The sequence below is a fragment of the Macaca nemestrina genome, chromosome 11, assembly GCF_043159975.1.
Source record: "Macaca nemestrina isolate mMacNem1 chromosome 11, mMacNem.hap1, whole genome shotgun sequence".
Taxonomy (NCBI): Eukaryota; Metazoa; Chordata; class Mammalia; order Primates; family Cercopithecidae; genus Macaca; species Macaca nemestrina.
This window is the reverse complement of record NC_092135.1, coordinates 39650324-39665220: the sequence shown is the minus strand read 5'-3', so window position 1 is coordinate 39665220 and position 14897 is coordinate 39650324. Positions and strand designations below refer to the sequence as shown.

The window sequence follows — 14897 nt, the reverse complement described above, 5'->3', positions numbered from 1 at the left end:
TCAGACGATTGTATCTATCTTACCTATTCTTTGAAAGTATTTTTAAACCTTATTATCTGAGTCCCCGGCGATATTGCTGTTTAATGCATGCTATCCCTCCTTTACATTTAATTTGTAATTAGCTACCAGAATGAATCATTTATATTTCCTTAAAGTTTTTCTATAGTGGCCTTTTATACATTCATTAGGCAATTATTAAGGTAATATTAGTATATACAACATTAGTATAACAAGTGAACTTTTAGGAAAGATGATATATGATTTTTGTAAATTAATCATGGTAAAATATTCAAGGAGCTAGGGGTTACATAGTTGTGGAGTAGACCCCTACTGATGTTAGTTTTAGTATTTGACTTCGTTTCTGTTTTCTGAAAAGATCCAAATTAGCAGTTCATCTTGATTTTAAAATGAGAAAATATAAATTAGCTAGTCTGTGACAACTCATGTATATACTTTTTTTCAGCTATGACTATATCCAACTTTCAAAAATATTTATTATAAATTTCTATTAAAATACATAATTAGATGTTTTCATATAAGTATAGAAGGATAATTATACTAAGCTTTTCTCATGCCAGGGTGAATCCAAACTGAGTAAACTGTGTAGGCTCTGCTTGTCCTAATCTTTTCATGTCTTTTGATTGCAAGAATCTATTATTATAAAGAGATATACATGGTAGTAGCTTTGATCTTCTTCCTTAGGGATGTAAGTGAAACCGCCTTCACATTTTCATAAGCTCCTTGTTTTAATTACAGTGTAAAACACTGTGTTTCATATAATAGGAAGACATTTAAAATAAGATTAGTCTGACTATCTCAGAAGTGTGGGATGAAGCATTAAATAAGATAAATGAAAAACACACATATATACAACATGTTTAGGTTCTGATTCAAGGAACTCAATAGGGTGGATATGTTTAGGTAATCATTTTGAAAAACTAAAAAATTTTTTGTTTGAATCCTATATCTAATGTTTTTAAAAACTGACTTTGAAAAGGAATATCTGGTTGAAAAATAAATAGGTGGGTTATATAGCAGGCTATTCTTAACTGCAATTTCCTAGAGGTGTAACATAAAACTGTCCCCAAAACGGTAACAATGTAAATTGTCCTTAAAGGTTGAAACTTGCCTTAGCAAGCTGATAACATAGGATCATTAGGTAAATCCCATTAAGTCTATCTTATTCCTGAAAAAAAAAAATGTCATTTTTGAAGCATGATGGATTTGTGTATATCTCTATATACATATGAGTATTGAGAATAGGTGGTGTATTAGTCAGGGTTCTCTAAAGGGACAGAACTAGTAGGATAGATGTATATATGAAAGGGAGTTTATTAGGAGAATTGATTTAGACGATCACAAGGTGAAGTCCCTTGTGATCTGGCCATCTGGAAGCTGAGCAGCCAGGAAGTCATTCTGAGTCCCCAAACCTCAAAAGTAGGGAAGCTGATAGTGTAGTCTTTGGTCTGTGGCTGAAGGTCTGAGAGCCCCTGGCAAATAACTGGTGTAAGTCCAAAAGCCCCAAAACTGCAGAACTTGGAGTCTGATGTTTGAGGGCAGAAAGCACATAGCACAGGAGAAAGGTGGAGGCCAGAAGATTCAGCCAGTCTAGTCCTTCCACCTTCTTCTGCCTGCTTTTATTCTAGCCATGCTGGCAGCAGAATAGATCGTGCCCACCTAGACTAAGGGTGGGTCTGCCTCTCCCTTTCCACTGACTCAAATGTTAATCTCCTTTGGCAATACCCCCCCAGACACACCCAGGAACAATACTTTGCATCCTTCAATACAATCAAGTTGACAGTATTAACCATCACAATTGGTTTGCATATTTTCCCAAGGGATTTTCTTCTGAGATTTTCCCTAAGAGTTATTCTATATCTATGCCTCCATATAGGAGAATATTTGGATATTAAGACAAAGTAAAATGAATAAAACCTCCAACTGTCAACTATATACTTGTTAACCTTAGCTGGATCCTCATTGCTAGTAGAAAGTTATTCTTTCTCAAATTCTTAGTTGATTCCTTTCCTAACTCTAACGCAATTATTCTAAACCTTTACCACCCTTTACTGTTCTACTGTGTCCACAGTTGGTTACTTCCGGTGGGTTCGTGGTCTTGCTGACTTCAAGAATGAAGCCACAGACCTTAGCAGTGAGTGTTACAGCTCTTAAAGATGGCACGGACCCAAAGAATGAGCAGTAGCAAGGTTTATTGTTAAGAGTGAAAGCACAAAGCTTCCACAGCGTAGAAAGCGACCCAAGCGGGTTGCCGCTGCTGGCTGGGGTGGCCAGCTTTTATTTCTTTATTTGTTCCCTCCCATGTTCCGTTTTTGTCCTATCAGAGCACCTTTTTTCAATCCTCCCTCTAAGTGGCTACTTTTAGGATCCTACTGATTGGTGCACTTTACAGAGTGCTGATTGGTGCATTTTACAGTCCTCTTGCTAGCTACAGAGCACTGATTGGTGCATTTTTACAGAGCGCTGATTGGTGTATTTTACAATCCTCTTGCTAGCTACACAGTGCTGAATGGTCAATTTTACAGTCCTAGCTACCGAGTGCTGATTGGTGCATTTAAAATCCTCTTCTAAGACAGAAAAGTCCTCCAAGTCCTCACTCGACCCAGGAAGTCCCACTGGCTTCACCTCTTACTACCTTCTTCAGATTTCTAAAACTAATCCTGCTTCTCAGTTCTTTGAGAAAACACAACCGACTATGACTCTGTTAACTTTCTTCCCTACCAGCAAAAAAATCGATCTATTTCATTTTTCCATCCTTTTTCTTCAGGGCAAGTGTTTCTACTATTGTTTCAGTTCTTATTCCACCTCTACAAGTTTTTCTCCGGCACATAGCTCTACTTTCACCTTCTTCTTAGGCCTCCAGTCTCTCTTCTCTACTGATATCTTTCCCTCAGCCTATGCGTCTACTCTAAATTTTTAGAACTCACTGTGCTTGAACTTTGTCATGAGTGATTCAGTTATCAGAATTTCACATAACTTTAGTAAATCTCCTTTCCCCATGCATCCTCCTCCTGTATCTGTGGCTGGACCTTGTTTCATCTGTCTCCCTGCCTGACCTACCCTTACCTCTTTGCCTCTTTCTTTTGACTGCCTATTCATCCCCCACCCTCCTCTCACTTTAATTTAGTCTACAGCTATTTCTTTTCCTATTCCTATAGTTTTTCACTAACTTCTTTTAGCCCCAGTTCTCTTTTGTTTCCATTTTTACCCAGTCTGCTGAATTATAGACTTAAATATTTCACTATTAGATATTTCTTCTTGGATGTCTCCAAAACATCCCATAATCCGTATATTTTTTAAATGGTTGAAAAGTTATAGATTTGGGTTCAAATATCTGAATTTAAGATCCTGGCATTTATTCGATGGTTAATATAATATTTGACTTCAGTTTCCTGTTTAAATACAGTCTTGAAATTCCATTCAACCAATGTGTTTTTCCACAGTACCATCTCCTCTCACCTGGATCATTGCAATAAAATTCTAGTTGATCTCCCTGCTTCCACCTTCACTTCACTGCAGTATATCTTCTCAACATAGTAGACAAAAGTAGTCTTTAAAAAAATAAGCCAGATCCTGATGAGAGAGGAGGAAGAATGAAACCACTGAGTCAGGCAGTCAGGGCAGGTCCTCGGTAGAACTCCTTCAAACCAAAAACAGCCTGAAAATCAAGCTGCAGGCCCCAGATAAGAAAAAGCCCACATCCCTATATGGAAACATCCACTCTGTGAGCCCAGATGAAGAAATTTCACTATTTTGGGGGCACATTTCTCTCCCCTTGGTGCCTCTGTCCCATTTTGTACTCTTCCTCCCGATTATCTCTTACCTTTCATCTGTTTTACATATATCTATCTTTCTGTGATTGGCCACAGACAAATTCTTCATTTGCAAAAAGTGAAATGTCACTAAAGCTATCAATTGGTTGTGGGCCAAGCCTTCACTTCTGCCTCCAATTGGTTCTTTACACTATCCTGTCTCTTCCTGAGTGTTGCATTTTGAAAAACGGCTCATAGACCAGTCAACCCACTCCTCCTCATTCTCAGCCCATAAAAACCCCAAACCTAGCCCCGCAGCAGGCAACCCTCTTTTGGGTCCCCTCTTGCTGCTGACATCTTTTCTGTCACTTAATAAATCTCTGCCTTAACCCTCTCCAGTCTGCATGCCTTATTATTGGTTGTGGCACAAGAACCCAGAACTCTCTGAATGGCGGAAGCAAAGAGCTATAACGCTCCCGCCCACTGAGCTGCTGACTGCAGGAGTCAATGAGCTGTAACCCTCCCTGTTACTTGCAGAACTACGGGAATGGAAAAGTTGTTAACACTGTTACACTCCTCAGAATCTTTTAATGGTCCTCCATCCTGTTTTTTATTTGTTTGTTTGTTTTTAGTTAAAAAAAAAAATTACCTGATCTCTGGAATCCCATACTCCCCTTACCACATCTTTTCCTAATTTATCTTTTTCTGCAGGCACATTGACCTCTTTTGTGTTCCTTAAATTTGCTGAGCACCCTCCTGCCTCAAATCCTTAGCCCTTGACCTTTAATTCAAGTGGGTGTCACTCTCACCTTACTTCAGCCTTTATTCAAATGTCATATTCTCTGTGACATATACTCTGACCACCTATTTGAAATGTACCTGCCTCCAAACTCTGTCAGTCTCCCATCTGTGTTCTACTTTTCTCAATAAGGTTTGTCTTTTAATATGCTATACACTTAGCTCATTTGTTTCGTTTTTGTTTCTCTCCTCCCTTTATAATGTAAGATCCATGATCACAGGCATTCCGCTCTATTTTTATTTATTTATTTTCATTATGGTATCCCTAGTGCCTAGAACACAGTAGAAGTTCAATAATATGTGTGGCATAAATAAATGAATGAACAAATTGAGATGGGGTGGTGCTTTTTGCACTACATAGCACTATAAAACATTCACTATTTATTCTTCTGTTATTTCTACTATTATTCCACTCCCCACCATAAGCAGGTTCACAGACATATGTACACATGAAACCAGTCTTTTTTTTTTTCTATCTACATATCATAACTTGATCTTATGACGCCATCCATTGTTTAAGTTTATATACTTGAAGACCTATTGGGGCCTTTCAAATATTTAGTCACCAATTCTTAACTCATATGTCACATCACTTGGATCAGAGTGTTTATGATTAGAATTCATTAGAATTCATTTAATTCCCCAATACCTTAGTCCAATCATCTTGAACTCTTCTCTAGAGAATTGTAAGAGTCTCCTAGGAGATGGCTTTGTCACATGTTTTATTATTAATTACCTTTTCTTAAGTATTTTCCATGGCTTCAAATTACAGACAGAATACTTCTAATGGCAATCAAGGTCCTTCATAACTGATCTTGACCTATGTTTTTAAGATGCTCTATTCCAACACCATAAATCATTTTTATAGTCTTCTTTACTTCTTTATATTTTCAGCAAGCACTTATCAATTATTCACTGAGTTACACACTATGGAATGACATTTCCCCCTCTCCACATAACAATTTTTTATGGTTTAGGAGGAATGAGGTAAAATTTAGCATTTCAAGATCATAGATCAAACACAAAGTAGCTATAGATAAAATTAACATCCATTCTGACTTTTCTGGGATAAACTTATTTTATACGTGTTGTCCCAGTGTAATTACTAATAAACCTGCTTTCAGTCTCAGAACTCTCTCAGCTTGGTGATAAATTATATGGTCTCCTTATCTATAAGTAAAATAATTTGAATTTTATTCCATGCTCTTTCTCTACATTAACTTCAAAAATTATGTGACAGCCTAAAGCAAAATGTAAGCACTCCTCCTCTAGCATTCACGCATACTTATAAATATCACATACCACTGTTTGGTGGGGAAAACCCAGGTCTTATAACCTGAATGACATTTCCATTTCAGTAGAAAATGTGTTTTATCTCAAATGCACTGCAATAGTTATTACCTTAGCAACTGTTTAAACTTTATCTGGAATGTCCTGTATTCCACTTATCCAAAGCCCACCCATCTTGAGAGGAATGCAGGCATCCCAAAACTATTTTTTTAAAAAATTTGTCTCAACCTGTCTCTTCCTGTGGCCTCTTCTTTTACCATTTTTTGGGGAGTGAGATCTGTAGACACAACTAGTTTATTTGATCCTTTAAGACAAAGACTGGCTTCTACATCTTTGATTCTACAGCACCAAGTCTGGGGCCAAATACAAAGTATGCTCAAGCAACTTAATGTAAAAAATCATTATGATAGTGATGGTGATGAGCATGTTGTTGGTGGTTAACTTAATGAAAATATAATAAGATAAAATAGCTATAGCTTGAGTATGGAAAAGGCTACACTTATACCCCACATCTGTAGATTTTAAAGATATATGTGTTTGTAACGCGTATTTACTGAAATTTATGCTGCTGGTATCAGGAGGAGGGAAGTTGAGGGAGAGAAAGGAAATATGTACCATATTAAATCAAATCTAGGATACCACTGAGAGTAATATGTAGTATTATTTTCCATATTGCTCAGGCAAAATTGTCAATTAAGTTATGGCCTAATGCTTTCATATCACTTAAAATTTTTATTTGATATTTATTGAAAGAGCTCACCGAGAGCTATTTAATGTTGGTTTTTTTCTATCTTAAGTTATTTTTATGTACACATAACAAAATTACCAGTGAAATATAATGGCTAAGATATTCCCAGCACTTCTTCACGTTCAGAGACCGTGATTGTAAGAAACATTCCTATTTCAGGCATACTAAGATGTAGAGAAGAATTAGTTTTTAAAGGGACTCACATGGTATAAGTAAATATGTTGTGAAAAAACAAACATCTGACAAGTTTGAGAGGACTTAAGGGAAGGCTGCAGATATCAAATATCCTGAAACAAAGGAAGGAAAACAGCAGACATTTTAGTCACAGCCAACTGTAGAACATCTGAGTTAGAAAAAAAAAAACCTTATGGAAGTTTACTATCACTTCTGCCATCTAGTAGCAGAAGTTGTCACCTTGGAAGTCATGGCAAAAAAAAAAAAAAAAAAAAGAAAAGAAAATACTGTGATATTGGGTATCCAACTCACGTAGAGACACGAAGTCCCAGTATCAGGATGGATAGTTAAGAACTGCATCTCAGAAATGGATTTTTAACTATAATATTAATATTTAACTCAACTGATTTTTTCTTTCTCTCGGAGCTGAGAAACTAAAATTTCTATGCTCAAGAGCCTCTGCTTTGATTCAACATCTTATATAAAACTTACTTGCTGAAATATCTATATTCCGTCTTTGATCCGATAAAGCCCCGAGTCATAAACACAAACAGAATTTTTGACTATTTCCAGAACAGATTGTGTGAACCTATAACAAAGTCAAGTGTATTAAAATTGTGTGTTTGAGCTGAGTAGTTAAAATTAAGAAAAATAATTGGTTTGTCTTTGTTGCTGAACAGAAAATGTGGATCATATTCATATACCTTTTATGTATTGCTTTCTCACATTTCATCTTTGTACTGCTCCTTCTGCCCATGTTCAGATCATTCATATTTTATTTCGAAACATTTTCATTTTCAGATCAGCAGTTGTGTGATCCTGGTGAATTTCTTTGCCACGATCATGTGACTTGTGTCTCCCAGAGCTGGCTGTGTGATGGGGACCCTGACTGCCCTGATGATTCAGACGAGTCTTTAGATACCTGTGAGTAGAAAGGTTCTCATGCCATTCGGATTTATCTTACATGTCAAACGAAATGTCAGTTGTTTTCACAGATGACTGCTGTTCTAGATTATTCTATTTTTTTTTTCTCAAATAGCCTAAGAAATTTGAAAACTTTTGTTTGTGTTTTTAAAAATATGAGTATGTGAAAGAGAGCCTAAAATGCAGTTTTGGAGTGTGAATTAACTTATGAAAGGAAGAAAATGTGAGGTTAATTATTTCAATGTGATTGTGTTAACACTAGAAAAAAATGACTTGAGAAAAAAATTATTTAAAATATAGAACTAAAAGGGAAAAGACCTTCCCCAATAAATTATCTCACACCTTTTGAGACAGAAGGAATATTGAAGAAATCAAGCTTTAGTTCCTATGTTATTTCTATTAATATTTTAAGGCACTACACATATAATTGAACATATTTTCCTTTGAGACTGAAAGATAGAAACTTTATCCATTCATAGAGTTAGGATATTTGTCTTTATAATATCACATTCAGAAACCCTTAGTATATATGAATCCTAATCATACTTGTACTACTATAACTTGGAATCCACCGAAGGCTTTTTCCATATTACAAATACCACTATAACAAAATTACAAATAATAATGACCATAGCTACATATGGCCCACTTTTTTTAACACCCACTTATCATAAGGGGTATGAACAGTCCCCTGAATATTGGTAGTGATATTTCTAGAACTTCTCATATCAACCTGTGCTCCTCAGGCAACCAGGTATGCTGACATGTCAATATCATCCCCAGAGTAACCACATAGTTGTATGAAATAAATGTGAAAAAAAATACATCATCTTCATTGCTTGATAATGTTGAAATAACAATTATTGGTTCCATTTTCCATTTTCATTTATCCGTTTTCAAGTCTTGCAGACAGTTTTGAAGAAAATCTTGCTGTTAGAGGCAAATGCTTACTAATTTCCTTTATGTTCAACAGTCTTTTTAAGGTTTCTCAAACAGTGAATACTTGAATATTTGCAAGAATTGCTTCTCTTTATTTTGAGCTGATCGCTTTTTCCACAGGAAGAGGTTATAATCATTTACTGCTACATTTCTAATTTTCGCCAATTTCACTAGTTAACTCCCAAAATCCTTTCAAAACTCTTTACTAGACTCCTTACAGCATAGACAAGGTTCTCAGCAGATAAGTTAAAAATAAAAGATTCATAGGAAAAATTCTAATGCATAAATTGTGATAAACCCATATAGAGGAATATTATTTGGTAATAAAAAGGGATGAAGGACTCATGCATGCTACAACATGGATGAACCTGGAAAACATGCTAAGGGAAAGAAGCTCATCAAAAAAGATCACATGTTTTATGATTCCCTTCATATACAAGATGCAAAATAGGCAAATCTATAGAGATAGAAAAGCAGAGAGAGGTTGCCAGGAGCTAGGTAAGGTGCGTCACAGGGAAGGGAATGAGGAATGACTCTTATTGAATATATGGTCTTTTGGGGGTTGATGAAAATGTTCTTAAATTAGATTGTGATGATGCTTGCAAACTCTGTTGATATGTTTTAAAACACAGAAATGCACATTTTAAATGGGCAAATTATGTCATGTCAATTACATCTTAATAAAGGTGTTTGAAAAGGGAAGATAAATCTCAGTATTGTGCATATGAATGAAGAGATATAGGAATGTGGAAAAACAACAATAATAAATGCTTTGGTCCTACATTATACAAATAGTGAGACCACTTTTCAATATCCCAACTCTCTTTAAGCTTTAGCCCTCTCCTTTTCAAGTGCTATCTAGAAATGAAATTCTCTCCTCTTTAGCTACAAGGAAAGACTGCCATAGCATAATCAGAGTAAGAGTCAGGGTTCTTTAATTTTGGTAATGGGGTCTCACATTCTGCCCTGTTCCTCCCATGGATTCTGTGATGGAGAAAATAACAAGGGCATGACATAGATTTGCATAATTGATATGCAGGAAAGCCAGAGTGGAGGAGAAATGCCATAGAACTATGTGACTGGCACAATGCGATAGTAGTTGAGAAGAAATGGTAGCATGGCACTTCTAGGCCGAAGTCTCCTTCATGCTGGTGAAGAATGGTGAACAAGGATGTTCCCTTCGTGCTCAAGAGGGAGCTCAGTGGAGAATCAGACTGGAGAGATTTTGTGTCTAAAGGGGCAGTACTAACCTGTGTAGTCAGTAGGTAAAGTCCAGAGAGAAAAGAGACCTCTCAATGCATGTCAAAGTAGGTGATGACAAATATTCCGCCCTCCTCCTATGCCCACTCCATGTCTCTAAAATCATGGCAGATGCCCAGCAGGCCCACACCAGTGGACCAGGCCTGTGTGCACTGAGCAGTATTCACCCTGATTGATTAGGCATCTACTAAAAATGGTTAAAGTCCCACTGCAATTCTGTTAAATATTTGAACAACCGCCCTGCCGATAAGGTACATACCACCTTGAATTTGTGTAATAAGGGGGTCCTTCAGTTCACAGAGATTAGGGGCTTTTAGCAGACAGAGGCCTCAAATTGGAAATAGAATGTCAGTTAATTAAAAATAGAGATTGATATTCTGCTTACTTAGTTTGTAAAATAAAATTCATACCTGCTCAAGATATTTTTGGCAGTTTAAGCATATAGTCCTTTTCTCTCCAATAACATTTGATGGATTCAAATTTAAAACGTTTCTTCACTTTGGCCATTCGTATTTTATCCTCTAACATTAACATTGCTGAATAACCTTAAAGGCAACACTGAAACTGCTCTTTATTGATTAGCCACATAACAAAGACAGAGAAATAACTATATTTTCTAACTGTTTTATTCATTTAATCTGTTCAAGATATTTAGATTTATATTTAATTAGCCTGTTCCATATAAATGGTTTCAGTCAATACCAGTTGAAATTCAGACATGCATAGAAAAAAAAAGCTTTATGAAAATATCAGTCTTTTGCAAATTTAAATTTCTCAATCCAGATGTTCACCATTATCATTTTCTGTAATCACAGTACTTTGTAATGTGTTGTTTTATGATATTCACATGCAGTCTTCACTAATCTACATAAAATAATTGCATAATTTTATAATTATATGAATGTATACATTTGATATGAAAGATAAATATTAATAATGGAAAACCTTGGAGACTGATTCTTAGGAAGGTTAATTTTGTGCTCAGAATACGAACAAAAGTATTTTAACATCTTTGATTTGAAGACAAATATTTTGTATCTTCAAAATATTAGATAAAAACAGCTGATGCAATAGTTATTTTTTTTGGAAATCCACTTAGCTTTAAAATGATAGAAAGACCACTGTAGCATAGAATTTATTGTGTCATTGTGAAATCTCTGAAGTGACAAAATTCTAACAGGAATTAAATGGATATTGTTTAGCAAGAAGAAAAGCTTTACTTATAAAATGCTTTAGAAGGAAAACATATGTACAGAACAATAAGAAATCCTAGAAACTAAATAAAATTTAGATATTTAGAAATCTGAAAGTGTATCAAGTCCATGTTTTCCTTCTCTTCTGTGTTTGTTTGTTCCCAGGCTCTAGGGTATTCTCTAGCATTCATGAAGCAGGAGTTAAAGTTCGCTAACAGCAATACACATAGAAAACTGTTGTACGAGGTTGACTTACAACTAAGCTGATTTCATGTTGGGAAGAATTATCTAAAATACACAACTGGAAAATTTTAATAATTTATAATCTTACCATTGTGTATGAGAAAGGACTTTGAGTCATAAAAATGAAAGCCTTTATTTCTGCATATTGTTTAAAATAATTTTTCAAGTGTCTAAATAAAGACTAACACCAGTTTTAGGTTCTATAGGCAATGAGAATAGAAAATCAGGGAAATCACTATCTTTCTACTCATGGTTTTTAACCCAGTGTTGTTAGCATAGCATGTGATGGGAATGAAAATAAATAGTGGAAGTGTTTAGTTAGAGAATGAAAGCTTGGTACCACCTGTAACAGGAACGTCTTCTTAAAAGGCACTTCTGAGGTATTCAAAATTTAATTCCTTCTAGAATTTTCTGTGGAATGCTTAATGATACTTCTTTTTCAACACTTGGCTCCAGCTGATGTATGATATTTTCTGGATATCTGACATCATTATACTTAAAACTAGATTCTTTCTTTTTAAGAAAGGAAAGTATTAGCCATGCTATTCAACCTTCTTCCCTGTTTCCTGCCCATTCCTCCTCAAAGAATCATTGAGTGAGTTCTTCCATCACAGATCATGTTTTGGACATAATAACTCATTGACCAACAAAGGATAATAAAAATGGCCTAAGCAATATTTGCAAACTGGACTCTTCTCTGTCTTGTCCTTCTACAAGGGTCAGCACGCATTTTCTGTAAAGACCAGATAGTAAATATTTAGGCTTTAAAGGTCCATATGATCTCTGTTGCATATTCTTTGTTTTTATTTATTTTTCAGTTTGTTTTGAAAACCTTTAAAAAGGAGGAAGAAAACAAAATCTCTCAGCTTACAGTCTGTACAGTAACAGGCCACAGGTCAGATCTGCCCAACAGGCTATATAATTTGCCAAATCTTTGTTGTAGTAGCATAGCTGAAATATATCTGCTATACAGTTCAGGTAGGTTTGTGCTCAGGCACTGCTGCTAGATGGAACAGCATAACCTTACGCAATGAATGCACGAAGCACGGAATTGTGTTTGCATCCACCAGTCATGGTGCCAGACTGATGCAATATGGTGTAGTCTACATATACTGGATTTTGTTTCCTTCTATTTTTGCATACTTCCTTATTGGTTAGGATTGCATTTGACCACATGTTATAGAAACAGTGACTTAATCAAATAGGGTTTTCCTTTTTTCATAAAAAGAGAAGTTGCAAACGTGGATAATTCAGAACTGATGTGACAGATTCAGAATACCAACAGGCTTCTTCTATCTCTCCTACTCAGTTCCATATCCACAGTATGGCTGCTTCTCCCCTAGTAGATAATTTCATTTTGGACAGCCAGAAGGAAAAGAGCAAAGGGAAAAGGCAAATGCCAGCTGAGTCTCTCTGTCAGGAAAAGGATAAATTTTACAGAAAGCAAACACAGTAGATCTCCTTCACCAGAATGGGTTATGCGGAGCATGGGGCAACGAGTATTGTCAACAAGACCTGGTTGCTTTCCAAAACAATATTTTGTGTTCTGCTAGTAAAGAAAAGGGAAGAAGAGATATTGGGCAGGCAAAGGAACTTGGTAGTATATACCAGAGTATCCCTTCACTCTCCTCCTTGGCATCTGCTGCATAGGAGATGTTACGGACAGTGCATGGTCACAGCAACTGCTTGGCTCCAAGGCTCAGTTTTTCCATGAATATCTTTGCTCTTGGACAACTAATTTAACCCTATTGTGCCTCCATTACCCCATCTGTACGATGGAAATGATAGTACCTGCCTCACAGTAAGGTGCTCAGAATGAGTGCCTATTCCATAGTAACATTCCTTCTCCACTCCATACCCCATCTGCCTTCCAGATGCCCACAATGAAGCACCTTACCTTGAGGTTCTTTTGAAAGACCATCCAACTGCCCCCTCTCAGTCTATCCTCTCTCATTCTTACTCAAAACCTAACTGAAAGTCAGTTCTATTCCCTAAGGGCATGGCTAGAGAAGAGGTTTAATCTACATATGCTAATCAAGTTAAGTTATAAATAATTTCCAATGATCAGATATATTACATTCAAACACTGGGATAAATTTGGTATAGAAATTATTTGGGGGCAGGTGATTTTTTCTAGGAACTCTTTCAAAATCATTGATGTTGAATAATTGGCTAAATTTGAAATACATGTATTAAAAAATACAATAGTCAAAAATATTAATTGACACTGCAGTCCTGAAATGTAGATAATATCTCATTTTAAAAAAATAAAGAAGTTGAGTTTATAATCCTTCTCTCTCCTTCTAAGCTGGCTCTTGTTAGTGAAAACAGAGTTTATATTTCTTTGAACTTGCCCTCCTTTTTTGAAATACTGAGATAAAGCAGGATCCAATTCCTAAAAGAATCCTCAGGCCACCTAATTTAAAAATACATTGTCATTTGAAAATCATGGAAGGCCATCCCAAAAGGGTTGTTTCACACTGGCTTTGGGAGTGATCAGTTCTAATTGAACAATGCCATAAAAAGAGCAAGTCTCTTGGGTACTAGGAAGAGAAGCATCTATAAAAAATGAAAATGGCTATAAGTCATTAGGTGAGATGTGAATCTGCATGAATTGACCAGTGCTTCTATTATGTTTCCATTGTTGTGAGATTTTAGACTTTATTTAGGTAGTAGGATTTTAATGAACTTCTTATATTCATACACTGACCTTTCCCCTTGGATATAAGATAGAAATCCTTTTATAATTTCCTTCTAAACTTTCTACCTTTGACATAGGTCAGAGAAATAAAATAGAATTCAGGTGGGAGGTTATTAGCAAACAGATACCACCCTTTAAAATTATATAGTAGAATAAGGCACTGAAAGTAGACTATAGGAACTATAAAACAGATAGAAGTATGGTCCGTGTTTCTAAGTAATGTTGATTTAGAGGTCACTTTGCAATGAGCTAATATATGAGAGTCACAAAGCTAAGCTTTTCGTTAGGTAGAAAAGCCAAAATGATCTTACAGATTAAAGGGAAAGCATATGAGACCCATGAGGACAGTTTATGTCTCTTTCAATTCTTTTTGTTTTGTTCTTCATTTTATTCTGAGACTCCTCTCTTCAGCAGTAGAGAGGCCAAAAAGCATTGACCCTTCTTTAATAATAAAAAGACTCCCACTTAAGAGTTGATATGCAGGGGTGATAGGAAGGTGGGGATCAGTGTAATTGTGAATTGAAAGGGCCTAACATTGGTACAGTTCCCCGGTACAGTGGGGTCGGAGTAGGGGGTGACATTTCTCCTCATTCTGCCCTCACAATGCACTAATGGGTCTCTGAGAGTCTGCCTCTGCAATTAAAAAAAAAAATAGTTGATTGCAGGCATAGGTGATGAAACTACAATTCACACAGCCATAGTGAGCTCAGCAATGACAAAGCCTCACCTTTTCACTCAAGAATTCACTGCTTTTCAGTCTTCTGATCCAAGACCACAGGTCACAAATAAAAGGGGACACATGTCCCTCAAGTGGGGCTATAAACTATGGGGAATGAAAACTTTGAAATGATGTAAAA

The 14897-nt window shown here is 36.0% G+C and overlaps 1 protein-coding gene across 4 annotated transcripts in view; it reads left to right on the top strand.

Annotated features, from left to right (window-relative positions):
* The window catches only part of LOC105492606 (LDL receptor related protein 1B), a 1932714-nt gene that overhangs the window by 322246 nt on the left and 1595571 nt on the right, over nt 1-14897 (top strand). For all 4 annotated transcript variants that reach the window (XR_011609732.1, XM_011759820.3, XM_011759819.3 and 1 more), the window contains exon 2: nt 7582-7704. Coding sequence is in view for 3 of the 4 variants with exons in the window: in XM_011759820.3 (XP_011758122.2) it covers nt 7582-7704 (123 nt within the window). In the remaining variant the exon portion in view is untranslated. The remainder of the gene's footprint in view (nt 1-7581; nt 7705-14897) is intronic.